Source organism: Argopecten irradians, chromosome 11, assembly GCF_041381155.1.
Source record: "Argopecten irradians isolate NY chromosome 11, Ai_NY, whole genome shotgun sequence".
NCBI classification, from domain to species: domain Eukaryota; kingdom Metazoa; phylum Mollusca; class Bivalvia; order Pectinida; family Pectinidae; genus Argopecten; species Argopecten irradians.
The window spans coordinates 4,130,636-4,143,796 of record NC_091144.1 but is presented as its reverse complement, the minus strand read 5'-3'; the positions used below and the strand labels follow the sequence as shown (position 1 = coordinate 4,143,796).

The following is a 13,161-nucleotide window of genomic DNA, read 5'->3' as shown; positions in this document are numbered from 1 at the left end:
GTCCATTGATGCTGAACCTCTGCTAGACACTGGGAATAGAACACCACAACTGTTAAATGACACAACATTCGACCCTGTCCATTGATGCTGAACCTCTGCTAGACACTGGGAACAGAACACCACAACTGTTAAATGACACAACATTCGTCCCTGTCCATTGATGCTGAACCTCTGCTAGACACTGGGAACAGAACACCACAACTGTTAAATGACACAGCATTCGTCCCTGTCCATTGATGCTGAACCTCTGCTAGACACTGGGAACAGAACACCACAACTGTTAAATGACACAACATTCGTCCCTGTTCATTGATGCTGAACCTTTACTAGACACTGGGAACAGAACACCACAACTGTTAAATGACACAACATTCGTCCCTGTTCATTGATGCTGAACCTCTGCTAGACACTGGGAACAGAACACCACAACTGTTAAATGACACAACATTCGTTCCTGTTCATTGATGCTTAACCTTTACTAGACACTGGGAACAGAACACCACAACTGTTAAATGACACAACATTCGTCCCTGTTCATTGATGCTGAACCTCTACTAGACACTGGGAACAGAACACCACAACTGTTAAATGACACAACATTCGTCCCTGTTCATTGATGCTGAACCTCTGCTAGACACTGGGAACAGAACACCACAACTGTTAAATGACACAACATTCGTCCCTGTTCATTGATGCTGAACCTCTGCTAGACACTGGGAACAGAACACCACAACTGTTAAATGACACAGCATTCGTCCCTGTCCATTGATGCTGAACCTCTGCTAGACACTGGGAACAGAACACCACAACTGTTAAATGACACAACATTCGTCCCTGTCCATTGATGCTGAACCTCTGCTAGACACTGGGAACAGAACACCACAACTGTTAAATGACACAACATTCGTCCCTGTTCATTGATGCTGAACCTCTGCTAGACACTGGGAACAGAACACCACAACTGTTAAATGACACAGCATTCGTCCCTGTTCATTGATGCTGAACCTTTACTAGACACTGGGACAGAACCACAACTGTTAAATGACACAGCATTCGTCCCTGTTCATTGATGCTGAACCTTTACTAGACACTGGGACAGAACACCACAACTGTTAAATGACACAACATTCGTCCCTGTTCATTGATGCTGAACCTTTACTAGACACTGGATACAGAACACCACAACTGTTAAATGACACAACATTCGACCCTGTTCATTGATGCTGAACCTTTACTAGACACTGGGAACAGAACATCACAACTGTTAAATGACACAACATTCGTCCCTGTCCATCGATGCTGAACCTTTACTAGACACTGGGAACAGAACACCACAACCGTTGAATGACACAACATTCGTTCCTGTTCATTGATGCTGAACCTTTACCAGACACTGGATACAGAACACCACAACTGTTAAATGACACAACATTCGTCCCTGTTCATTGATGCTGAACCTTTACCAGACACTGGGAACAGAACACCACAACTGTTAAATGACACAACATTCGTCCCTGTTCATTGATGCTGAACCTTTACTAGACACTGGGAACAGAACACCACAACTGTTAAATGACACAACATTCGTCCCTGTTCATTGATGCTGAACCTTTACTAGACACTGGGAACAGAACACCACAACTGTTAAATGACACAACATACGTCCCTGTTCATTGATGCTGAACCTAGACTGTCTGAAATGTTTTGTAGTGATTGACCATTTTCTTATTTAACAGTTTAGCAAAAGGCCAACTTTATATATAGAAAAAGGTGGCTGCCATGTTTTAATATTTATGTAGCAAAGGTCCCAAGTAGCATGATAATTATATAACAAATTTATAATACATTTAACACATAGTAATGATCAAATTCAGAAATATTAGAAGTTTCAGCAAATGTCTAGTTTAATTGTAAAACACATGAAGTAGGTCTGAAGCTGTCATGTGCATCATCCAGGGGACAGAGCCAAATGCATTTCCCTAAGGCAAACGCTTGAATCAAAATCAGACATGAGGCGATGTCAGGGGAGACAAAAGTCAGCTGGAAAGAAAATAAATTAAGCTGTCATAATGCAATAGTGGCTAACCAGCTATGTATCCGATACATCACCAAACATATGAGGAGCATAAATGTAACCTAGGACTTATTTATGTCTTTTTTGCGATATACATTGTATAAACGTACCACTATATCTAATCAGTAAACAGAGTTAGAATGCAAGTTTAATTTGTTAAGTGTTATGTACCTCCGTTCCAGTTCGATGATTTTAATTCGTCATTACCACAACACAAAAGATTTGAAATATCATGTGAAAATAGCGCAACAAACAACATTTGATTAATGACGGATACTGCTCTCCTCTTTTGAACTGAAGCTTTTACATTTTTGGATAATGCAGTAACTTTACACCTGCTACTTTTTAAAGTGTAATTAACGCACAGATTAGACATTGGCATAGTTATGTATTTCTTATGTCAGTTGACGATAAACTGTTTATCGGTGTTACAGATCTTTGTTCTCTGACGAGAGAAGACAAAGCTAGGATATCAATAACGCACACTCTACTGATTCTATGTTCCCTATACAGTTCACTGGTTCTGTCGGGAACAAAGACCCACCTGCCTGACAAGTTCACACTTTACACACAGTCAAACAGCAATTGCTAATGCCCTGTCAAACATTCTTTATTAATATCCGTTCTACCATATATGGTTTGCTGCTCATTGGTCCCGATACATTGTCAAGTGTTGAACAAGAATAAAAGATTTTAAGTAACTCATGAACATTTCCACAATATCGTGCGACTTGCCTTTATAACTATTTTCAAACCATTATTCTTCATTTCACAGATGAGATATATCTGTAACTTCACTGCCTCTTAGTTATAAATGAGTAAAACTATCAATATATCTGCACTTGTAAATCAAATTACACAGTCGCTTTTTGCAGACTATCAAGATGTAATCCCTGCTGGGCCGGTAGAATGCCATGTGACTGCCGAATATGTCAGAATTGACGACGAAAAGGTCAGATCACTGTGTGGTACATCCCCATGTTAGTCTGTCCCACGACTGAATGTCACAAAACCTTTACAAGGCTGATGACGCAAGTGTTTACAAATGCCGAATATAGCAGTATGACCTCAATACCCTTTGTGAACCACGTGATACACAAAGTTAAACATACACGTTAAATATATTACCTGTGAATTAGTGGATCACTAGTACGGTCAACTTATAGGTGTATAACTGGTTTTTTTTCAATATTCACATACAATGAAAACATTCGTGAAAATTCGATGGAGGATTTTATTTAATTTATTTTTAATTTTATTGTGTTTTGCGATATCGGGATATGAAAGCAGACAGATTGAACATGAAAGGGATTTACAACGTGAACATGTACCAACTAAATCTCAAACACGAGGTTTGGACACAGGACCGAAATCAGGTGTGAGAAAGTGTCTTGGGAAAGGTAAGTTACTTCTGCTAGTAAATTGTCAGGTAAAACAATAGACGTATAGCGACCATTCACTAGCATGTTGGGACACATGGCGTGTTTTATTGTTAATACACTTACCTGGCTAGCTAAGTATCGTACGATATGTATTACGGTTTTTTTCGCCAGTATATTTTTACTTATTATCTATCTGAATTGATCTTTAATATACTATCATGACATTATATTCTCGTACAGGTATATTAGGAATGGTAGTTTTACGATGTCAGTTTATATGAATGCTTTTACAATATACTGCCAGGTAACGAAGAAATCAGACAGGTATATCCGGTATCTTGTGTAAGATATATTTATATACCATATATATATTATTACTACAGGTATTTAAATACAGGTGTATGCAAGCACACATCATATACATTTTATAACAAAATTATCGCAACAGTATCTGGTTACATGTGTATACCACAGATCATTGTCAACAGGACGTTCCAGTTACTAGTTGCGATTGAAAAACAAATTGCATAAATGATTAAAATATATCTCCTGTATTGGAAAATCTACCGGTTGGTTATTACCTAGTACAACTGATCAAGGACTTTAATCATAGTGTAACTGATACGCCGTGATAGTCCTACAAAACATGATATAGTTTTATCGTGGCCGATTAGTTGGAGGTAATATAGACGACGATTAACTCGAAATCACAGGCCTAAAGTGTACCTCGGCCCCGACTGACCTCAGTAGGGCATGTTTACCATAGGGGATTATCTAGTGGATTCTATTCCATATAAAAACGTTCCTCTGTGTATTGATACCGTTATGTGTAACAAGACAAAGATTGGCAAATCTACAAAACGTATCGTAAAACCCCAACTTACTTTAACGTAAGGAATTAACTAAGAACAATTTTACAAGACAGTCACAGTGAACAAGAGGAATGACAAACATATCAAAGGTAAAAAGCTCCTGTAGGTATTGACCGTTTTTGACAACACAACAGGTCTGGACGTTTGAACAAAGTAATTTGAATTATGCACAGTCCACAACTAACGAGTTAAGAAGTTAGATAGCTACATATAGGAAAAGGACAAGAGTTCAAGTATTACCAAGGTAATAACAGACACAACATGAACATACCGCAGCCTCCCAAAACATAGAGACATTCACATACTCACTGCATATACATACAGGGTAGACTGTCTGTGTAGTCTAATCAGTAACCACACAGGACGGTGTACTATCTTACCATCTTTATCACGACTGATTATCCGGTAATTTATCTAAGCTTTTGTTACGCAAATCCTATCTACATATTCTATAAAGTTATTTCATGTACAACCAATTTCCAGGTATAAATCTTCAGTCCTTGTTGAAACTAAAATTAAAGGCAATATATTTAACGTGTCTACTATAATATTATGTTCTTGTACTAGGGTTTTAGTCCTAATTAAGGCAATGATTAATACAGGATTGGTGATACTTTGAAATGCTTCTCTTTATGAGAAACAAATCTAACACTCAACTCAAAACCACATTGAAGCGATGTCAAGGAAGACATTAAAATGGGGAACGTAAGATAGGAAGATGATAAGATACCAAATTTTGTCGCCTTTTATGAATCATACAATGGTAACAACAAGTACAATTCGAACGTCCTACCTTAAGGACCGACAGAAGTGTCTGTTAAGTTTTACATGATTATTCATTATTTTAATATCTGCACTGATTCCTCACATTCTGACGATTGTTTGTTTGTTTGCTTGTTTGTTTGATTTTTAACGTCCTATTAATAGTCAGGGTCATGTAAGGACGGTCTCCAATGTATGCAGCGTGCATAAAGTGCGTGGTGCGTTTTGGGAGACTGCGGTATATTCGTGTTGTTTTATAGTGGGACTCTTGTTCTTTTTACAGTGCTATATCACTGAAGGATGCTGCTAAAGACACCAAGCAATACACTGCAATTTTTTTTACCGGTGAAAAAATAATCGGCTATAACTCAAACGTTGCTGCAATGACTTCAAAGGGCAAAAATACATTCGACATGGAAGTCATATTAACTTTACATGTCCACAATTACAGAAAGTACTCTCTACGATGGTTTGAAGCAGTACAACAAATCGAGACAGGGGCATACATACAGTAGAGTGGCGACAATGTGAGGGGCGTGATTGTAAACACAATATGTGTTAAAGAAAAATGAAAAAGCTGTACGACAAGGCTTGTAGGCATGAGTTACATAAACCTGTAGCCAGTAGATCAATATATCGTGTGTGTAAACTGTTGTGTGTGTCTGTGGTAGATAATAAAGTGTTTTTTTTTAAACCACAGTCAGCCGTGGGAAAGCGACCTCAAAACTCAGTTAAACGATCAGGGCTGGTGTACAGCAGAGTCGGAAATGTTCTACAGACGAAAATACACAAATTATTCATACTCGTTTTTTTTCTTAAAACAATTGTCGACAAATGAGGACAAACCGTTTCGAGTGATGAGCGCTACCTTTTGGTATCATATCAACTGGGTACAATGTAGGGGGTATGCTCTTCATTTACACAAGCCGACAACATGTTAACCTGATGGCATTTTATGATGATAACTCGTGAAAGATATGCTGCATTGTTAGACTAAAACTGAAACAGTCTGTCTCTAAAAGAAGTTCGTTTCAATTTGGACATGATGTTGATATTCCTGTTACAGAATTCACCATTGTAAGATTATAAACAGTGAGATATGTGCAGCTGAATTTCTATGTCAAAGTACTTGAATAGGTAGAGCGTTAGAATTGTACCTGCTGCCCGCATTACATGATCGTAAAAGGCGACTAAAGGTGGGATGCAAAATCCGCACAGACACAGATTTTTTTCAAATTTTGCAGTATTAAAGATCCAGGTACAAAACTTTATGTGTACTTTTTACGTAGTTTGAATTTTTTAAAGGACATCAGGAGCATAAACTGATGTTTTCTAACTAAACTTTGGGTATGTGGCAAGGGACCCCTTGTGTCCACCTTTTAAACATCTTTTTTTTAAATATTTTTTAATGAGTTTTGTTACTAAAACATACTTCATTCTTTATTTTATACACAACGATAATGATATTTATTAATTATTTTATTACAAATTAATTTTCAAGAAACAAAAAATCAAATATTTGGCAAGATGAAAATTGAGTAGAATTTTGTAATCTAACATACATTAAAAATTATTAAATAGGGAAACAGAGTTACATTTGATTTTGATATAAAACATGTTTAATCACAAAATAATACAAGCATCACAAAGGCTATTTTGACCAATCAGGGACCTTTTATTTCGTTACAATGACAACAACGAATTAAAACCTTTTACTTACTCATTCGGCTTACCCCATGACCCATATGTACAAATTTTCACTTATATCTCTTAATATCTTGATTTCAACCAATCAGATGCCTCCATTTTGTTTTCAAAAGTGTTATCATGATATTTAGCTTCAAAAATTAGTACTGTACACTAATTTTTACTTATATCGGACTCTGGAATCATAAATTTGAAATGTATAGCTTAGGTATACTAACAAAAAAGTGGTTCGTTACTTCCTGTACTCTCAATTTTCAATTCACTCAAGAACTGTTTTCCCGGATTTTAATTTCGAAACTAATTTACAAGTAGGCAGAGAATGTCATGAGAGTATTTTAAAAGAGGGGGGGGGGGGGAGGGGGGGAGGGGGGAGGGGGTTAAATTGTGGACAAAACCCGTAACAGGGTGAAATGAGAAATGAGATGACAAAGAGCAATGTTTCGTTTTCGATTTTTCCCAAAAGTGTTATTTTTTTGTAAGAGTTATTATTTGAAATAAAAGTTTCCGATAAATATCTAAAAGAAATGACTTAAGTATGTATACTATTTAACAAAGGCTTGCCTTTTTTGCATGTTTGTGCTATTTTTAATAAAAGTGAATACGATGGGCCTTTAGGGCTTTTTAAAAGCACAAAAGGAAAACGCAGAGTCATTTTTAAGGGACAACTAGTAGCACTTTCGATATGTAAAGTTTCAAGAAAGTTGGGCTATGGGCGAACAACACCTTTAGAACTTTATTTTTTCTTTCTTTCTACCTTACTTTCATCTTCCTAACGTCTCCCTTGACACCACCCCGCTTTTGGCCTTCAGTTGATCGCTCGCCTCTGTGAGGTAGGCTCTGGCTTATGTCCCCTGACCAATGTTTCATGACCCTGGTTGTTAATAGGACGTTAATCAATCAAACACATCAAAATGTTGAGATATTTCTGAATAAATCTCCCTTCATTAAGTTTTTGAGCTTTGGTCCCGATACGGAATCCTGGTTACGTTTCCTCATCGATATATTCCATCGTGTAGTTTCAGTAAGGTGATCATGAACCACCGATTTGACAAGAACATAATAAAAAACGCCAAAATAAACCTTCCAGGTAAAGGAAATTACACAAAGTGTTTAACTTTTGATATAGATATGAGAATCCTTGTGATCGATGTTTAATTGTTTTAATGTTGTATACCTATCATCCAAACTCTGAGTCTGCACTTTTTTGGTTTCGGAAGGTGTAAACATATATTCAATAACACATCACCTACTTTATCTCTAGTTTCCTTAAGTGTCTTTTTACGCTATTTCGCCAATAAATACATAAACATGAAGTTGCATACCATAAACAATTTCTGGCAAACATCCACGTTTACCTTAATGAATCTGCTGGAGGTATGTTAGAATATAAAGAAATCTATCAAAGCGAGACGTGTATATACCGGGTATTTATTGGTAGTTCGGTTGCTTTTATGCGTCTGTAAAATTCGCACATATGCATAATACATTAAGGTTTCAAAACATGCTCGGCAGATGTTTTCTACATTTTAATGCATTAACAAAGGACACCACTTCTTTAACCAGAAACCTTAATCCGCACTCAAACTGGATCAGACCAGAGATAAAGATGATAGCTATATTTAGAGATTGAACTGACATTGTCTCAATAATCTTAGTTTTAAAAATAATTATTAATGTTTGATTATATTGAAACACGCGTAGCGATTCTGTTTTCATGAGGCATTTAATATAGCGAGCGCTTAAATGACGTGACGCCGATATCATTGATGGTGGTATTGTCGGTATACGACTCACTGTAATATGGAAACGCCTGACTCATTAACCACAGACGTGACGCCGATATCATTGATGGTGGTATTGTCGGTATACGGCTCACTGTAATGTTGAAACGCCAGACTCAATAACCACAGACGCTAGGTTCCGATCCAGTCTGCTGTTGAAGTAATTGACAATTGATGAGAACAAGAATAAATCCTTCAAAAATATGAAAGCAATTATTGATAGAAAACTCTATCTTTACTCAGAAAACAAATAATTAATATTAAAGAATGTAGATGTGAAGAGGGGATAACTGATATGTAAAATGTATGTTCAAAAGAATTCCTGAAATACACCTTCGGACAGATAAAATTAAAATGATCCAGCTGCTTCCGAAGTGAAAGCGTTCCTTGCAATGGTAACTGCTGTTAAACACATAGGCATATAACAGCTAAAAACTTGTGTGATTTAATGTTCTCATGGTGTCTTTTATCTCCCGCCGGTTTATCGTTTAGAGCTAATTTTGTCTTTGCTTTATCAAACGTCTCTATGTAATTTGATCTCCTTCAAATTTCCTTGTTTATCATTAGGATTGCCATATTTAGGTTTTCTTACAGTTTTTTCCTTGAAAGTTAATATTTTTAGTCTACAGATGATGTAAGATATTAAACTGTGCATTACGATAATCTCCTTTGGAAGTAAGTATTTTAATTATTGAAAGCAAATTATGCTTATTTCAGAACCCTATCATGCCATATCAGAAATTCATCACAGAACTGACTAGAATGATAAACTATTCCGAAGATCTATTACCTTCTAGAGCATCATAACGTGATATCTTCACAAGATTACAGTCATTATAGTAAAATCCATATCTAAAAATCGATAATGATATTCTACAAAAGGAAATTATTAAATTAAATTCTATATATGGAATAATACCAAAACGATATTTCTACTTTAGAGTGATTGCTAATGAAGCTAGATCTTACTCACACAAATAAATGAATAATATATTAAGATTTTCTAATTACTACTTAAAACCATATCTTAATATAGCAGGAAATAAATGATTTCTACATATATTGTAAACAGACTTCCGCAATATGACACACTTATCGTCGAAAACGAATATACCTAGATACGAGTATGTTTTAATTATACATATAAATGAAAACGTTACATAGTTAAACAAAATACGTGGAATAGATATTGCAACCAAATAGAAATTCCTACTATTTTACTCGAAATTGGATATGAAGTAATATTTTAAGATATCCTTTACTATATACCCTACAATCAAAACTGCTCTGTGCGTGTCATCTGTTGTTAAGGCACTCTTTTATATGTTAGAAAAGACCTAACCAAGATTATTACTGCAAGTTATGCAGCAGTCGATAAAGATGACAGATATAAAAGACGATGGAGAGGACTAGTTCCAGAGGTTGGGAACCCACAACCTGCGTGGATATACACCTCACCTGCTATCATCTTCTCAAAGATGGTGATATTACATTGACGACTTTGTGACATCTAGCGATATATAGTAAAACCGCATTACTTCGAAGTCGACAGAACCATGATTAAGACTTCCGAGTTAATGAAGTTAAGGTAGAAAGTGTGGTATAAATCAGCAAAATACTTCGAATTAAACAGTCTTTGAGTTGTAAGGTTTCGAGTTTGGTGTACAGTATATGATTTTCATGTATGAAGAGCAAAAACAAAAATATGCGAACGTAATCAAACGACAGCCTATTTACACCAGCATATTTAGGTTTTTAATCTAGAAATTTGACTTTGGTAACGTCTTCTTTATCTATTATAAATTCTTTCTATTCATGTGTGACGTTTATGAAATATGTGATATAACTGAATGTAGACATGTTTACATACAGTTTACGATGCACATCCGACACGCTGCACCACTCACGATGTAGTATCGGAGTCATAATTAACGTAAAGTCACCTCACCTGACTCGATCAGGACATATCCCTTACTGGGCTCTGATTGGTTGGAAATAACACACCTCTATAATCACCTCACGCCACATATCGTGGTATCCAGTCAATGGAGGGACCCCCAAATAGGGGCTATACTATTATAATGGTAATGCAGGCAAACAAACCGAAAGTGGCGCCACGCACAGTCAGATATTTCGTAACCTGCTTGGTAAACAGTTCATGTTTTAACTTATCTATGTAAAATATGTTTACAGGTAACCCGAGATTTCTTCATACATTTAAAGTGTAGTATTCAACATAGTAACAAATTGCGTGGGAGTTTTTTTTATGAATATAAGAGATGTTATCTATAGATATATGTATGACACACCGGGATGGATAATAACACACTAAAATGTGAATTACTTGGTATCGATGTTCATATTTCATTTATTTTAATTTTTATATTTTTCTTTTTATTGATATTGTGTTTAAATAAAGATTCATATCTGTTCAACGTCCTACTTAATGACTCTATAGCTCTGGATAGGACATTATTTAATACAAAAATCAAACATAACTACATAACTCCACAACTGTATAAACCAACTAGCCTAAATCGTTAGGTTGAATTCCATTCATTCACAATTTACAAGTTAATCATTCATCTTAAGCACACTGGCGGTTTAAATTCTTTGTGTACATGTATTTACTGGATACATGAATGGGTACACGATACTCTTACTTGTAAGGTAGCCTGACCTTATGGAATTTATGTACAGTCGTTGTTTAAGATTCCAAGGATAAGCAGAGCGGCTATTTCGCAATAACGCAGTTAAAACGTCTACCACCACATTGTGCGTTATGTACTTTTAAACAACTTTCTCCAGTAGCTTGATATTTTTTCAATTGTGTACCGATAAAAAACCCATTGACATGTATTTCTCCAATTCGGCTATATGTTATAAAATATCTCTGTAACCATATCCTAATATTACCATCTTTCCTGTCTGTGTCTGTAGTCCTCAACCTTTTAATGTGTTAGCACTATTCTTGTTTAGAATTTCCAATAGATTAATTTTGTTTCAAATCCATTTTATGTTTTCAGAATGTCTGTTAAAATATATAGCTATCCTACTGTAACTGATATAGAAGTCTCATCACGTGATTAGTGAACTTTTCATTTGTTTTAAAAGGAGTTATCTTACCTTGATTATGAACAAATATTAAACTGTTATTAGCCTAATAACCTTTTACACAACTAGGCCAAGTGCCAAACCAGGTAATTAAAACATCGGGAATTAAATAAGTTTGACATTTAAAGATGCTCCACTGCCGACAGAGCATAAATTATATCATTCCAACAATATTTGGTGTTTAATCGTGTATATATATACCTAATTACCACAAAAATAACATAAAATAATTTATTTCGCCTTTTGGTGCATGCGCAATCATTACTTTATTCTATATAAGATATAGTGCAACGGAATTTTTTCGGGATACCATTAATTGTTTTTCATATTCTTAATTTGAAGTAAAATTAGAAACTCAAACTTTTCAATGGTGGTAATGGTGTAAAATAAGTAACTTTTGTAACTGAAGAAAAATACAAAATCGTCTGTTCCGGTTTTTGATAGTGAAAAATACCATTTGTCAGCGTTGGAGCATCTTTAAACAATTTTTCAAGTATGAATTTGTTTACATGTGTTTATAAAATACATTAAAGGAATTTTAAAGAAAGTCTGCTTTAAAAAGGTTATGTGCCACAAAATGATAATTTATACAAAAAGCTGAAGTATATACTTATTCAACAAAATACTAATATTTTCTTCATGAAATATTATTTTTAACAGATTGTGAAAGTGATGACCTTACGAGAAAACACCATAGCAGTGGATCTAGAGGAGCTTTGAGACGTAACCGAAACATACAAAGTCTAAGGAAGCGTCATGGTCGTCACGATCAACCATCTACCCATCATGGCCATCAGCATGGCGGCAACAGGAGAACTAGGACAGAACACCATCATAACAACAGAGACAACCATAAACACCACAAGGAAACAGGACAAAAGACCCATCGGTCATCACATCGACAAGAAAAACCTAGGTCACTTCAGTTTGGTAATGGCGACATTATCCTGGAAAGTGAGTCATTACATCAAACAGGAAAAGGATCCCACCAAAACCCAACTAAAGATTCCAGTAGGTCAAGGAACCTTCATATACAAAACCACGGTCTGATTGTCGATAATTCGGATCAGCAGAACACACAAGAGAAACATCATCAAGTTAGTGATCTTCAGATAAGTCCTATTGCGGATGGAAATGGAATGCAGAACCAGTCTCCTTTTAGATATAGACAGCCGTATGGGTACAGGCGTCGCTATGGATACGGGCAAAGACAACCCGCAGCGGTATCTCGATTGGTAAGTCTGTTAACAATTCAAAATCAAGTTTCAAAGTGGAGATGGGTGTATCTATGACTCCAGCATTCATACGATAAAGATGTTAAAATAAAACAATAAACTATATAAAGAATTGATGTTGTTATTCTGAGGTTCCCTGGATTGTTATGACCATATCGGGAATGAAACAGCTAGTCAATACAGTAATGCCCAAATTCCTAACCAAATTTGTATATCAAGTGTTTTAACAGTGAT

General features: G+C 35.7%; 1 protein-coding gene across 1 annotated transcript in view; it reads left to right on the top strand.

Annotated features, from left to right (window-relative positions):
- Nucleotides 1-3,151: 3,151 nt before the first annotated feature.
- LOC138334327 (uncharacterized) overlaps nucleotides 3,152-13,161 on the top strand; it is a 42,298-nt gene continuing 32,288 nt past the window's right edge. The window contains exons 1-2 of the mRNA XM_069282976.1: nucleotides 3,152-3,474; nucleotides 12,353-12,927. Coding sequence (XP_069139077.1) covers nucleotides 3,276-3,474; nucleotides 12,353-12,927 — 774 coding nt within the window. The 5' untranslated portion in view covers nucleotides 3,152-3,275. The remainder of the gene's footprint in view (nucleotides 3,475-12,352; nucleotides 12,928-13,161) is intronic.